The sequence below is a fragment of the Eupeodes corollae genome, chromosome 2, assembly GCF_945859685.1.
Source record: "Eupeodes corollae chromosome 2, idEupCoro1.1, whole genome shotgun sequence".
NCBI lineage: Eukaryota > Metazoa > Arthropoda > Insecta > Diptera > Syrphidae > Eupeodes > Eupeodes corollae.
This window is the reverse complement of record NC_079148.1, coordinates 111,660,892-111,677,856: the sequence shown is the minus strand read 5'-3', so window position 1 is coordinate 111,677,856 and position 16,965 is coordinate 111,660,892. Positions and strand designations below refer to the sequence as shown.

Here is a 16,965-nt window from a genome sequence, read left to right as displayed (position 1 = left end):
TATAATTAAGAATTATAATCGAGCGAATAATAAATTTAATTCTAAAACTATCTAAAATAATTTGTTTTTTTTTGCACATTTGTGTATAATTTTATTTATAAATAACTAACGATATAATAAATAGCAAATAAATATATTTGGAAAATAAATTGTATAACCTATATAATGATTAATTAATAAGGCAACAATGATAATGCACACGATCTAAACACGGGATTTAATTTTTCTGTTTGTTTTGTTTTTTTTTTTATCAATTTCTTTTTAAATCATTTATTTTTGTATAAATATAAAATTTCATTTTTGAAAATATTAAATTCGTTTAAAGCAAAGGGCTGGAGTTTGATTTCATTTATTGTTTTTTGTTTTTATTTATTATTTTAATTTTTGTAACTTAAGGACTCTATGGAAGAATATAAGTGTGTGTGTGTGATTTCCTTTATTTTTGTTGGGATGTCCTTACAGATATTCTTAAATGTATTCTAGTGAAGTAGTTGGGGAAAAACTATTTTATATATATTTTTTCTTTTTTCAAATATGGAAATAATTTAACTTGGAATAAAATACCCCGGATTTTATTTTTTAAGCAATTTGTTGTTGTTGTTGTTATGTGTACGTACAATAATGTATAAACATAGAAAGCAGTATATCACGGATTGTATACATATAAGGCCTTATCCTTAATAGGAATGATTTTGTTACTTCTTTTCTTGTGTTTATTTTTTGTTTTTGTTTTTTTTTTGTATCAATATTTTGTTTTGTCATTTTTGATTACTAATTAAAAATGCAAGGAATGTGTACGATGTACGATTGGTGAAGTTGTTTGCCAACGGGATGGGATGTGTGACTACTATTGGTTTTTGTTTTTTTTTGGTCTCATATTAAAAATAAGTATTTCGTTGGAAATCCATTTTTTGTTATTGAATTAAAGTTTCAAACTATAGAGTATAAGAAACGTGAAAATAATAAATTTATAAAACTTGTAACTTGTTTGAATTGAAATCTATGGACGGATTTGTTTTGGTCGTTGTGTATTGTTTTTGAAAAAAAAGGAATATATTTCCAAGAAAGGACAGGAATGCGTTTTTTGTATGGAAGAATAATTAGTTTGGCCAAAGCCTTTTTGATTTATGAGGGTTTGTTAGAATTTAAAGAATCAATAAAAGTTGTTGAGCAATTTCTTAAATGAAAGCTATTCCTGCACAATTTGACACAATTTGTACTGATTTTTTCCAGAAATATATTCTGAAACTAAAAAGCCACTATAAGTTTCTAATATTTTCTCGAGAAATTAATTTATAAAGAACGACAACAATCACTTGATGGGAAATTTACGTAAACACATTAATTGAATGGAAATAGTCTGAAAACAGCGCAGTGATTGCTCAATTTATAATAACAATGTATCAGAAGTCAAACGAGCAGTAACGGGTGCCTTCTTTTATATCGAGTCTGAGGCGAAGAAAATGGATCTTGACATTAACGAGGACAAAACGAAGTATTTACTGTCGTAAAATAGAATCGATTCACACCGTAGACTTGGTCAGAACGTAGCAATTGACAGGTATAACTTCGAGGGGGTAAACGAATTCGTTTATCTGGGTACTGCTGTTAATTCATCAAATGACATCAGCGCGAAGATCAAATGTATAATTACCCTTGTTAATCGCTGTTTCTTATTGGTCTAAAGAAGCAGTTGAGGAACAAGGCATTAACGCCAAGTACCAAAGAGACACTGTACAAAACCTTAATCGTCCCAGTCTTGCTGTATGGCGCAGAAGACCCTCTCCCAGACGGATAAAGGATCTCTTGTTATTTTTCGAGAGGAAGGTTCTGCGTACGATATATGGTCCGGTTTGTGTCGACATTCAAAATAACATTTAGAGAGAAGGTATAATCATAAGTTATACGAGCTTGCCACTGATAAAAAACTGCGTTTTCAACGAGCATGTCGAGCAAATGAACATCAAATCTCCAGCCCGTAAGGTATTCAACGCCAAGCCTGAGGGAAAAAGAAGCAGAGGCAGACCTCATCTCCGGTGGAGATGGAGGCAGCAAGCCAGAGATCGAGTAAGCTGGCGAAAGTTATTACTTGAGGCCCATGACCACAATGCACTGTAGCACTAATTAAAATAAAGTAAAGTAATTTATCAAATGTTACAAACTTAAGAATTTAGTCATCATTTATCTTATGTTCATTTTATATCAAGTTTTATCTCCTTAATAAAGATAGCGAAATGAGTCTCTTTACTGTTCAACAATCGTGTATTTTTCAAACAAAACAAGGCATTTCAAAAATAGAAGTCTTGACCAAAATTCCCGAGGCTATTATGCTAGTTGACAACGACCATGGTCGCCAGTCGTTCCGTCACCATCAATATCAACAGCTCAAAATTTCACGCCAACACCTAAAGAGAATTCTACACAAAGACTTCGGATTATTAGCTTTCAAGATCCAATCCACTTATTAAACAATAATTTTAAGCGAAAAATAATCTTTTCTGACGACGCAAATTTTTATCCCGACGTTTTCGTTACGTTCTATTTAACATTTCGAAACGAAAAACGGTGATTTCATCAAGCCAACGCATACACAAAAAGAGACAGTTTTGTACGGATTGTGGAGCGGTGGTGTCATTATACCACTTTTCTCCAAAAATTAAAGTGGTTTAGTAAATTATTATTCAAGCAATCTGTGAGCTATAGCTCGAAACCATCAATAAGAACTTGGAAAACAGTAGTGACAGATCAACCATAACTAATTAATAGGAATGTTTACTCCTACTAATAAAGTGTGGAAAGAATTTAAATGTGTGTAAAGCATTTTCAAAAATAAACCGAAAAAGTTTAAGGATTTCGAACTGGAAGTGCTCATTTAAGGGTTCCATACATCACAAATTTCTCAACTTTTAGAGCAGATAATTTATCAAGTCCGAAGGCTTGTAACTTAAGGTGATATTAACTTTTATATATAAAACCTATAGTATCCATCGGAAAATGTTGAATTAATCTGAAGTGAAATTGGCTGAAGTAATAATTGAATATCATATTTTTGATAGCCAAATTGACTATCACCGAGTTTTTCGTCTGTGGAAGATGGTTCAACTTAATTCAATTCAAATGAACAGTTTCAGATTAGAATTGTCAAAACTCGTTGTTGTCATGGTGAAATTAAAGTTATTTCTATAAAATATCTTAAAAAAAGTATCGAAATGGTTGTGTTTGAATAACATTACTGCTTTTCTTGTCTTTTTTCGAATAACGTAAGGAGAAAATGTTAAAGTCATTTGTGTAAGCGTCTGGTAGCTCTATTACTTTGAGAATGCTTTAATTAAATCATTTCAATTTTAAGGTAATTTTCAAAATAAAATTCATAGTTCATAAATGTCAAACAAATATTGAAAAAAATAAATAGAAGTTCATTTGGCATTTCTTTAAATGTATTGATTTGAATTTTACGTCAGTGGCATTTGACCAATTTAAATGTATTTTGCAGTTTTTTAAAAAATAGTATCATATGTCAACTCATTGTTAATTTAGTTAAGCGAAAAAAAGTAAAACCAATAGCAATCAACTGTCTCTAGACAGTGTATATGATAAATGTACCTATTTATATATACGAGTATGTTGTTTATTTTTTGATTAAACTAATGGAAATTGAGCTAAAATAAATTGCAAACAATATTTGAAAGTTCTGCAACTTTTAAACAAAAACAAAATTTAATTTTTAATAGAACAAACTAAATGCATTCGAAAAACATAAAGTTAAAATTATAATTTCAATTATAAAAAATCAAATAAAAACTTTGAATCAAACAATTTCAAGTGCTGTCTCTTTTTGTTTTTTTCTTAATTAAGTAAGTGTTTTAACAAAAATTATAAAAGATGCAAAACTTTCAAAGTATCAACATAAAGTTTTTTCTTTTTAAGTTTATTATGTCATGATTTTACTTCACCTACGAGTACTTTAGTGATTTAAAGATTTTTAATAATTTTATTTAGAAAAAAAGCTTTAAACTAAAATATTTTATAAATATTTTTTTAGTATGTATTGTAAAAATGGATTTCCCTAGATTTTGCTTTATACTATCTTATTATTTACAATTTTAAACTAAAATTTCTGTTTATAATTTGATTTCGTTTTGTTTTTTTTTTTGTTTCCTATTAAATCACAATTAAGTTCACAAAACATTAATATTATTTATTTATTGTTTGATTTTTTCAAAATCTAAATGCAGCCAATATTATTTTGGGAGAGCTGGGAATTTTAAACGTTTTTGCACATCTAATGCCTTGAGGCCTTTTTTTAAATAATATATTTTTGTTTTCAACATTTACAACGATTTAACTACTTATACATATTCTAACTATACAGTAAAAAACTAATTCATCGAGAGTTTTTCTGTGTGCATTTAATAAGTGTTCACATTTTTATTATATTTATATTATTTAATATATATATTTATATCTATTTTCCTTTTTTTATAATATAATAAAATACGTACTTATATATATTTTGTATTCTACTTAAGATCTACATAACTGAAAAAAAAAGAAATGAAATAATAAATTATAATTAAAAATATTCAGTATGATTATCTACTATCTTCGTTGTCACTAGAACTATTTTGGTTTTGGGCATCTTGTTCCTCGAGAAGACTTCGATTGAGCTCTTGAATTCTGGCAGAAAGAGCGTTTGTTGAAAATAACGTTATATAAATTATTTTGTTTTTTTTTTGTTCTAAATTAAACAGTGGGATTTGATATAATTTTTTCTAAGGTTTATTTGTTTTTATTTTTTCAAAAATTCATGCAGAATAAGCTATGAACAATTAATTGGGTTTGGTCAATATTATGTTTGTGTAGTTTAACTAAGTTATTATATTTAACAATTGAAATTGTTGTACAATTTAAAAAAAAAAATTAAAAAAAATAAATCACGGTTTGTGTGGATATTTGTGTTGTTTAATATATTTTGTGTAAACTTTGCAAATTTGTTTGAGTTGATTTTTTGAGTCGATTGCCAATGTTTTGTTAGCACTTGAAAATGTTTATTTTAATTTATATATTTGATTTTCTTTTAAACAATAAAATTAAGTATAATGCAAATTATTGGATAACAGAAAATATTAATTTTATATAAAAAACTTAAACTAAAATCTAAAATTTATAAAAATAAATAAAATTTGATCACAGCAGAAAATTGTGTTGCAATTTATTTGGAAGAGGAAACTGAAGTTGAACTTTGCATCATATTCATAAAACTATCTAAGATTTGTTGCTATTAATTTAATTTTTTTTTTTCAACTTTACCAAAAGCTAAAATGCAAATGAACTTAGCTTTCTAGCTACATAAAAATGTAATTTTTCCATTGTTGAGTGTGAAAGCAGGTTAGCATTGTTAAATAAAACGTAATGTGGTATTTTTTATAGATTCGAATATAAATAATGTATTTCGTTTTTCTTATAAAATGTTCAAATTGTCACAATTGACAGTTTTGAATATCTATTATTTTTCTTAGTCTGGAACCAGATTGCACAAATGCTAATGGAAGTGTATAATATGGCTTCTTATCAAAACTAGACTTTAACGTAAAATTAAATAAAACATAAGCTATTAAAGTTTTTCCTGAGTTTGTCACATTTATTTAATTTTTTTAGAAAATGTAAATTTATAACATTTTACTGAACTGACTCTAAAGTTTTTGAAATAATTAGAAAAGATAGGAGGTATCGGTGTACATTGATTTTGAATTCCTAAACATTGCAATGACAGGGAAAGATAGAGCGTGGCGAGGCATTTCACATTCGCGTAGTAAGGCTTAAAAATTAATCTCTGTACTTCACAGTACGGCGGAAGTTGGACTCAAGGGTAAACTGATGGGCATTTCTAGAAACGCGGGTATTTTACTAGAGCACAGTCCATTAAAATAACGGTAAAAAAAGGGTGAGACAAGAAATTTTTCATCGATGCTCAAGTGACGTAAACGAGTTGATGATGTTAATGTCACCAATCATTTGAAAACCTCTTCTTTGAATACTGCTCGAGAGGCTTAAATAAGTTACTGGAGCACCAGCCCAGAGATGAGAGTTATATTCGATTTACGGACGTTGATAGGTTTTGTAGATCGTAGCCAGATCAGACGGGGAGAAAAATATCTTGCTTCTTCTCAAAAAATCTAAATATCTTGCGCATTTTTGGCGACATCGCGTATGTGATCGCTCCACAAAAGGTGGTTGCTAATGCACATTTCGAGGATGTCGAGATTTTCCGTTTCGTTGATGCAAGTGCCACTCATCGATAATGGCATAGTGGGTATATTTCGCTTTAACGATACAAGATAGAATTGATTTTTTTTATTCTCCGTTGTGAAATGCTGTGAAGGTCGGAATTTAATAAGCTTATCATATTTTGCCGTTGCGGTTCCACATCCGAAGAGGAAGGTTCTCAGTCTGGAAACGAATATGAAAAGCTGAGAGTGCTGTCATCAGCGAAATAATGTATTTTAATAGAAGTAGTAGACAGGAGATCATTTACAAAAATCAGGAAAACGGTCGGAGACAAAACGGAGCCCTGGGGCACACCATCGTTTATATTATTTGTTTCAGACTTGATTCTATCCAAAACAACTTGTGTTGAACGGTTGCACGCACGAAAGCACGCATTTTCGATAAGAAAACAAGATGCCAGACTTTATCAAACGCCTTTAAAATATCAAGTGCAAAAATCTTACTTTCTCCAAAACGATGTAAAGATCTGTTCCACTATTCGGTGATATGACCGGCAAAAATCGTTTTGCCGGTCATTAAGAAGCTTCCGTTCCTCAAAATATTTCTTTAGCTGATATATTAATCAGCGTTTCCATGACCTTGGAAAGAAAGAAGGGACGTTAGTTCTATTAGTCGATAATTTGTGGGAGAAAAAGATTCGCCATTTTGTGGGATTGAGCCCAGAAGAAAAGCATAGATGGAAAAGCATATGCAGTGGTTTCGCTAGCATGGAAGAACACCTCTTCAGAATAATAGCGAGGATACCATCTGGTCTTGAGATTGCACCATTTCAAAAATATAAGCAATGTGATTTTTTTTAAGTTGAATCGTTTCACTTCCAAACATGTGTTCGGGTATAGAGTCTCAAGTTTTCATACATTACTTTTAGCGGTAAACCATGACTTGCATAATATAGTACACACCTACTAAAGAAAATTTTTCATTTGGTAAGATATTAAAGGCAACTAGCTGACCCAAACACGCGTTGCTTTGACTAACTTTTTTTGCCATATAACATTGCTGTAAAATATTTTAGGGAAACAGCACGAGAACATCAGACATTGGCACTACCATGTTTTTTTTTACATACATAGATGTCATTTGTAAACTTAAATTTGTAAAAGTCTTAAGATTGGATTTTTTTCGAAATACATCTTGAATTGTTGGGAACTGAAAACGAAATGCAGAGCAGCGTATTTTTAATCAGCTAATAAAATCCATTAATGATTGTTAGTTGATTAATGTAGTTTTTAGGCTGTATGGTGGTGTGATTGAACTTATTTTTGAACGTGAGTTTGTTAATGATTTTTAATTGCCAAAATTGGAAGATATTGATTTAAAGGAAGTTTATTTTAAAAACGTTTTAAGTACCTCAAAAGCATTAAAATAATTACAATTTTGCAAGAAAAGGTTCCTGAGTTCTATCTTTCGACGAGGCGATTACAATTGTCTACCGATATCTTGTTATAATTAACATGTTTAGAATTTTTTCAGAACTTTAATATTAAATTTAAATACTTTTGAACATTATTCGTTAATGTTCCCATCGAATGTTATTGATATTCAAAGTTTGCGTGTTTCTACAGTGATTGTTATTGAAGTTCCAAGTTCCAGTGGCAAAACCAATTTACGAAGTTTGAGTTTGTTTTTCTTATTCATATAAATACTAAAATCGTAGGTACAAATTTTCACAATCGAAAATGCAAGTCAATAAGCATATAAACTCATTAGCAAGTTAAATTTACCAAATTTTAAATCTCATATTTATAAAACTATGGCTGAAGCCTACATAACACACAAAACACCCAACAGTAAAGCTGTTGTACTAAATTGAATCAAGTTACCTTAAGAGGGCTTAACGTTTAATGCAGCTTGAAGCGTTCTTAGTTTTTCTTCAACAAAAGAACAGCTAGGTAGGTAGGTAAGTATACCTATACCCATTAGAGAAAAGGAAAACTCCCTGTTGCTATAAACTTACTTACTGAGACGTAGTGACGTACCAATTTGTATAAAGGAAATTTCATGTAAATTATAATACCACACAACATGTTGAACACACAAAAAGAGCTTAATGATATCCTCATTTTACTACCATACAGTACACAATTCTTGCCTCTGCTGTTCTGTTTTTATAAAATATACATACTTTACATATATATATTTATATGTATGTATGTACAGATTACAGAAGCATGATTTTTTTTTACATTTGATGGGAACAACACGATTAAATACCTTCAAGTGTCAACTACCCTTGCGTGATGCACTTTAAAGTTTTTAAAGTGAATGAATTCAAAAAAATGATTAAGTACTTAGCCTTTTTACTAAGTTGAATCTTGATGAGTGTTTGAAAATTTAAAATAAAATCACATCGTATTCACTTCCGTTGTTTAGGTATTATTTCAATTGTGAAAAGGATTATATTGTCATTGTACAGGTGTGAAAAGAATATGCATATAGCATTAATTTTGACACTTTTGATGAATTGTCAAAAATGCATGCCTTAGAGTAGATAAATACTCAAGTTTTTAATAAGAGCAATAGATCATTAAGGCTATGTTTGATATATTAATGTAGCTTTGTTACAAATAAACAAAATTAAAAGGTTAGAGCCGAAATGGCAATACTTTTTAAATTATTGGTTATTTTGACACTGGCAGCTGTTTACCGCTCGAAATATTTACCAGAAGTCAATATCGTACAATTGCAAAACAAAATTAAGCCGTTGTACACTTGAGCAGCCTTATAAAGTATTTAAAACTTTTTTCCAAAGATAGTGTCTGTAGTCCAAATAGTTACTTTTGAAAAGAAAAAGATTTGACCTGTGCACAGACAAGAATGAGACACAATTTGAGAACATTAATTCAATATCCATCGATCTCATAAGGTCAATATTTCAGGCACTAGCCTGCTCAAAGATTTTCACTAACAGCTTACAAGATCCAATTTTTTTTTATAATAAGTACACTCAAGGGAATAATACTACCCTTACTATGCAGAAACACAGTGTCAGCACTATTAAGAGGAGAGAGGGTTGGAAAGGAAATGTCGGTGTACATTGGTTTTGAATTCCTGAATATTGCAATGACATGGAAAAACAGAGTGTTGTAAGGCACTCCACATTCTCGTAGTACGGCTAAAGAACGAATCTCTGTATTTGACAGTACGGCCGAAGTTGGACTCGAGGGTTTACTGATAAGCATTCCTAGATGTGCGAGTATTACGGTTGAACTGTTTAAGGGGAAGAAATGCGGCTGGCTATTTCACTAGATCATAAACCGTTAAAATAACGGTACAAAATTGTCAGAGAAGAAACTTTACGACGATGTTCAAGCGAAGTAAATGAACTTATGATGGTATTATCACCTATCAATTTAAATACTCTGCTTTCAATACTATCCAAGAGGTTTGAGTAAGTTGCAGGAGCACCAGCCCAGAGTTACGAGTTATGTATACTCAAGCTTTGGACGTATATAACTCTTGTAGATAACAGCAAGATCAGAAGGGGTGAAATACCTATTTATTGCATTGCCTAAGGAAACCCAAACACCATGCGAAATTTTTGGCGACATCGCGTATGTGATCGTTCCACAAGAGGTGGTTGGTGACACTCATACCGAGAATTTCGAGATGTTCATTCCCATTGATGCAAGTACCATCCATGGATAATGGCACAGGGGGTATATCTCGCTTTAAAGATATAAGACAGCATTAGGTTTTCGAAACATTGAATTCCACGCTGTTTTTTATTCCCCATAGTAAAATGCTATTTAGGTCGGAGTTTAATGAACTTATCTAATTTTGTCGCTGCAGTTCCACATTCGAAAGTGAGGGATATGATTCTGAAAACTAATATGAAAAGCTTAAAGTACTATAGTCAGCGAAACAATGTATTGGATTAGAGGTTGCCGACAGGAGATCATTAATAAAAATGAGAAAGAGTGTTGGAGATAAAATAGAGCCCTGGGGCATGCCAGCATTTAATTTGAGGTTTTCAGATTTGATTCCATCCAATACTACTTGTATTGCACGATCCGAAAGGTTGTTACTAATCCAATGAAGTAGGGATTCCTTTCGATACAGGAGCTTGATACAAAACAAGATCCAATTGATCCAGGTATTAAAGGTACACAACCATCAACTTAAATATCGCCTCGCATCGCCATCAACTTAATTATCGTCACGAACGTCGTCTATACATCGAATCTGTGCTTGAACAACAAGCGATGGAGGCGATTTTTCAAACACATTTTCTTGAGCGACTCGGTTGGTATGTTAATACACAAAATTGTAGTATTTGGGGCTCTGAGAATCTTCAAGTAATTGAAGAGAGGCCATTACATTAACAAATGTCACTGTTTGGTGCGCTCTTTAGTCTGAAGGTGCGATTGCAGCTTACTTCTTTGAGAACGACGATGGAACGACTGTCACTTTCAATTCGTAGCGTTATAGTCATATGGTAACCGACTTGTTTGGAGAATATGTGGTTTCAACAAGACGGTGACACATGCCACCCAACTCGAGCGAATATGACTTTATTGCAAGAGACATTTCCTGGGTGCATAATTACTCGTCGTGGAAGTATCAACTGGCCACAAAGATCAAGTGGTTTGGCACCGCTGGAATTTTGTTTGTGGGGCTACGCGAAAGACCGTGTTTATGTGGATAAACGTTTAGACAATTAAAAACAAACATTTTTCAAGTTATAGCTGAAATACCGCCGAAAATCTGTCAGAACTGGTCGATATTTACCTCAAAAGAATCGATGCTTGTAACAACTCGCGTAGTATTCATTTAAATGATGTAGTATTTCACACATAATGACAACATTCAAACTTCTTGAAAAAATATTATGACGGCAAAATCGATAACCCGCATAACTATTTAACTTTGATGATATACAAATAGTGGTCAGAACGTACTTCAAATTGTTTACATATATTTGTAGAAGCCTACTGGATTCCTCCAAAAATATTATTTTATAAAGCTGAAAATTGTACAAAGAACATGGATCTACACAAAAAAAATATTGTTCCATATTGTAATTTAACCCATAAATCCCATATGCAGTCCAAATCCAATAAATAAGTTTTAGAATTTAAAATAATTATAAGGTGTATTTTATTATTACTTTTATTAATTTAAGAAAGTTCATATAAGGTGTAATAGAGTACCTCAAATGTGTGTGTGTCGTTGTGATTAAAGCAAGCTTCTATTTTCCAATAATTCAATAAAATTTTATGTTTCTTTTAAAATGTATCAATCTTTTTACAAGTTGTAAAAATCATATATTTAAAATAAATAATTTTTTGTTTGTATTTAAATTCAATTTTCTATTGCTACTTTCATAATAATAAGAAAAATATATTCCTTCAATTAAATTCTTAGTTGCTAATTAGAGTTGAATTATAAAATTTTAATGATGTCCTTGTAGCATTTTTGAGATTTAATTTTTTTTCCAAAATTTCCATATTCATGCTTATATTCAAATTCAAGAGTGATTTACAAAAAGTAGTTCGACAAAAAGAAAAAAAACTAAAGAAAAGAAGCCACTCTATTAGCAAGCATTTAATTTTAGAAGAAGAAAAACAAAAGCAACATGCAGTTACATAATATTTTATATTAATATTAGTAAAATTTTTATCACACAACAAAAAAACAAAGGATTTCGCAACAAAGGGGTACAACAATAATAATACAAACATAAAAACAAAATATTTCTCATCATATTGGAAAAAAATATACATTTTACATAAAAATAAATATATATACATTTTATACGTATACATAAATAAGTTTGATTATAATATTTAAATTGAAAAGTTAATAAATTAACATACCTGTATCAACTATAACATCGATGAGATCCATACTCTTGGCAAAGGCATCTTTCAAATTAATATGATGAAACGACACAATGCTGCCTTCACGCTTGGCGCGGTCTAGGGCCTCGCGCCGCTTGAGGGCCTTCTCTCTGCGCATCTGATTCTTATAAAATTCGGCAAAATTGTTAACGATGATGGGAATAGGCAAAGCGATTACCAGAACACCGCATATGCAACACACAGTACCAATAACCTTTCCCAGTGCAGTAGTGGGATAGATGTCCCCGTAGCCAACAGTTGTCATTGTAATACCCGCCCACCAAAATGTTTCCGGAATCGAAACGAATTTTGTTTGTGGCTCATCCTTTTCAGCAAAATATGCTAGCGAAGAAAATATGAGAACGCCCATTGCCAAGAACAGCATTAGTAGACCGAGTTCCTTATATGAGTTACGTAGCGTAAAGCCTAATGACTGCAGGCCCGTAGAATGACGGGCCAGCTTAAGGATTCGCAGGATGCGCATGATGCGAAATACTTGCACCACCCGGCGCACATCCTGGAACTGGTCCGTTGCATTTTTATTTGTTTCCAATAGAAATAGGGACACAAAATATGGGAGTATTGCCAATAGGTCTATTATGTTAAGGCCGCCTTTGAAAAACTTCCACTTATCCGGCGATGCACTAAATCTAAGTACGTACTCTAATGTAAACCACGATATACAGACGGCCTCAACCATAGCCAATTGCGGATTATCCTGAGGTGTACCATTATGATCGGTTTGTAGTTGTGGTAAGGTGTTCAACGTCAGGGCTATGGTAGACAGGACTATAAACAGGATTGATATCACCGCGATTACCTGCAATGGTAATTTGGTTGTTTGTTTTTGTGTTTCTTTCTAATTTTTGTTTGGACATTTTTTTCGTTCCGTCTAAACGTTTTTTTGCTTATTTTTTTAGTTTAATTGGTGATAAAAACTTAAATAAACTTATTATGCATAATTTATAATAATATTTAAGGAATTCGAATTCGAAATTAAAATTTGTTTTTTTTTCAATTTTATCAAAAAAAGAAATGTTTGATTTTTGTTTTGTAATTGATTTGGAAGCATATACTATGTGTGTATACTTTCTTCTAGCTATGCTAAAAAAAGTGAGATAACAATCGTTCTCGTTTGGAAGCAGATAAATAGCAGGCGAATGTTGGCCAAGATGTTTGCAAAAAATCTAAAGTCAATTCTAGAATTTTTTTCACTGTTTCACAAAAGGCTGGTATATCTATGTGAAGAATACTTGTTTTGTTTTTTTTTTCTTAAATTATTATTTGAATCATTTTCTTTGCTAAGTCCTTATTTAAAAAAAAATGTTAAAGTTTTATGGAGAAATAATTTTGACGCCTTTTTTCGAGAACTTAAGAGAGAAAAATTGATGCATGATGGTTAGATTTATGATATTGCCTTAGGCTAAGAATAAAGAAATTAAATAAATTCATATAGAAAAGAAATAGTTTTGTAAAGATGATTTTATTGAAAGAAAGAAAAAGAATAATATAAAAACTTTAAGCATCAAAAAGTGAAAACTATCTACACGTTTCGAAGGACTAGTTTTGCTTTCCAAAGAACTCGTAGAACTCTTAAAATTCTTTAAAAAAAAAGTTTAATCAACAAAATAAAATTAAAAACTAGTACAAATACAGGACAATTACGATCATTTTTGTACAAGTAGTGACAAAAACAAAAAAGACAAAAACATAAGAACAACAAAAATTAAAATATGTATTTTTTTTCGGACCAGGGACAATAAAAATGCACAACTATGATGATTATACTAAGTAGAGATACATTATGTTTGCATTCAATAATTTCTAAGATTTTTTGATTTGTATTTGTTTTGGAATGCACGAAATTTGAACAAACTAATGGCAACTCTCAGAGGATTTTGTTTTTTTTTTTTTTGTTGAATAAAGATGAAGATTTTTTTTCTGTTTGTGTTATATTTTGAATCTATCTTCAAATTGGTTTTTTGTATTTTTAATGAATGATAAAAAGTTACATCTACTCGGGTCTGCAGTCGACTATACGATTTTTTTAATTTTTAAAAATTCAATTGATTCCTACTTTTTATAGTGATTTTGTGTTTTCTTATTTTTATTTGATTGATTGAGTTATGAAAAGGAAAAAATATATATATATAAGAATGGAAAAGAAGAACAATTTGTCTTGTTTCAAAAACAGTTCTACTAAAAAACAGTTTTACAGTTCTTACATTTAAATTGGAAAAATCAAAACATTTAAAATTTTGGGATTCGTTTTTCATATAACTGTACACTACAGTTTTAATACTACAATTAGAATGGTAGATCAAAATTATAATTATTAAAATAAATTAAAAAATACAAAGATTTCAAATTATTGAGTTTATAAAATAAAATAAGTGGTGTTTTGTTTTATGTTTATGTGTTGTAATTGAAATGATAACACAATGTTATAAGAAAAACAAAAAATACATATAGACAATCCTTGCAAGGGTTTTTTTTTGTAATAAAAGCTATATTATCAATTTCTAAACAACAAATATTTGTATTTTCATTTCGAGGCCCAAATGAGGCAGAGGAACAGTACTTTTCAATTTCAAGAATTTAATAAGTTTCAGAAAAAAATTAATTTCCGTGCAAATTAATGTAAATCATGTCTTTAAGACTGTTTGCGTTGTCATTTCTTCTTTGCATTCAAGAATGTTTGAAGAACTTTTTAAGTTTCTGGTTGAACAGCATCTTCGGGATTTTTAGAAAATTGTATAAAAGTTTTGTTTTTGAAAGAACGTTGAAATTAATGAAAAACCATACGAAACTATAATGTTAAAGCAATTTTTGAGTTCAGAAACAGTTTATCCAGTAGTCAGTAATATTTCCACCTAACAATTTTCAAGCTGTCGTTTTGCGTCATTTTTGACAAGCAAAAACTACCCAATTTCTAACAATGAGCAATGGGCGATAAGGGACTTGAAAATAGGTCAAGTTTCTAGCCTCTGATTGGCCAGCTGTCAAAAATTTACCTTCCATTTAAGGCAACTTTAATGGAAAGTTGACTGGAGTTAGCCAAGAATCAATATGACAGTTGATCATTATTTTTCATTCAATTGAAAGCTGAACTTTATTACTTTATAAATTATGTTGTGTGTAAAAGGGTTCCTTGTGAAATTGGAAAATAAATTAGTAATATATTTTTACAATACAAAATACAAATCTTGATGGACTTGTGCTCTGCTGAAGTGATTTTTTTAACCAAAATGTGCTTGGTAATTTGTGTACGATGAACTGAAGCTAGTAAAATTTTGAGTTAGAAAATCATGACACTTAAAAAAAACTATAGTTGCATTTAACGCATTAAACTGTTAAAATGCACTATACAAATATTGAAATGAGGGAAGTTTACAAAACTTAAACACTTTTGGGTCGTGAAGAAAACAATTCTTCACCTTCTCTGTACATGCGCTGCTCTAGCTTAAAAACGCAAGAACTACCTAGGAGAATTCTTCTTTAACGATCTAAACGATCTAAATCATATTAGCATAATCAGCCTCTAACGTTTCGTAAGGGACTCGAACTGGTTCCATTGAGTTTAGGAGGAAGCATCAAGATTCATGTGGCATCACAATGGCCCAATAAACTGGCCCCTGAGTGTCTGATTCCATCATTCCAGCTACTTTCACCTATCTTTGGGTCGTTGTTAAAAAATGTTAGCTTTAAAACAAGAACCAAAACCGTATGATCTTTGAAGTCAGGCCTCAAGACTTTAAGAGTTAAAATTACACAAGATCTCTAGCCACTGAATCATTGTTGCGTCGTGTATTCGCTGATTGCGTCACTTAAAATGTAACAAAATCATCTTGTAAGGAAGAATCAGTATCTTCAAATGCCATAATTAAATATTTTGTTTTGCTTTAAGCTGTCAGCTCGAGGCGCATTGGGCCTCTGAAGTTCTACTATGGAATATGTTGCCTTGAATTTGTGTACTGCTGTGGACGGTATCTTCAAATTTGATTGTTTGACTGTAGACCAGTTCTGAATTTATTGGATTCATTTTATAGTATATTTTTGAACGCATTTGAAAATAATAATTTGCCTTTTTTACATATATTCACAGATATTGTGTTTTTATCTTTAGATATTTTAAGCAGGTTTTGCCTTTAAGCGTGTTTTTTTTCAAAAGACCCGTTCTTTTCCTAGATAAGAAGAGCAAACAAATTTCCAATACAAATATTGTTTTAAAACTTAATACAATGCATGTTTCCAAAATAATGTTTGCAATTATGTAAATTTATTTATTTAAATCTCATAACCATAGCGAAGGTTGTTACAACAAAAAAATAAACTTAACAAATAACACAGTTTTATTTTGTTCAAAAACTAAAAACATCTTTTTTTGTAACTAAATAATAATTTTAAATTTTGAAGAAATGCCATTTAAGTTTGACATTCAGCGCTAAACGAAAAACTATTTTGCATTTAATCATCTTCTATGAATGAAAATGTATATTTAATAAAAATTATATGTATGAAATAAAATTAAATTGTTAATAAATTCTGTCACACACTGGAGAAACGTATTAAATATAATTTCTGTTATATTTATTATTTGTATTTAATAGTTCTCCATTTTGTCCAAATCTACCATGGAGACCACTGTACGCAGTCACTGTATTTTATATAACGTATATTAGTTTATTGAAGAAAAAAAAACAACAAACTTAAATAAATATCTTTTGTTTATCTTAAAAATATCTTCTTTTTTTTTAAATTATTGTTAATGAATTGCTTGTATTACCATTCACTTAATGATATTACGATTTAAAAACAAATATATATTAGGTAT

General features: G+C 30.4%; 1 protein-coding gene and 1 long non-coding RNA gene across 13 annotated transcripts in view; both read right to left on the bottom strand.

Annotated features, from left to right (window-relative positions):
* Positions 1-16,965, bottom strand: part of LOC129944471 (potassium voltage-gated channel protein Shab) — a 187,204-nt gene that overhangs the window by 41,002 nt on the left and 129,237 nt on the right. For all 12 annotated transcript variants that reach the window (XR_008781450.1, XR_008781451.1, XR_008781449.1 and 9 more), the window contains one exon: positions 12,108-12,951. Coding sequence is in view for 9 of the 12 variants with exons in the window: in XM_056053921.1 (XP_055909896.1) it covers positions 12,108-12,951 (844 nt within the window). In the remaining 3 variants the exon portion in view is untranslated. The remainder of the gene's footprint in view (positions 1-12,107; positions 12,952-16,965) is intronic.
* On the bottom strand, positions 808-4,685 carry LOC129944473 (uncharacterized). Its single transcript, XR_008781452.1, has 2 exons — positions 4,601-4,685; positions 808-4,539 (listed from the first exon to the last, which is right to left on the bottom strand). It is a non-coding gene; the product is annotated as an uncharacterized LOC129944473 (long non-coding RNA).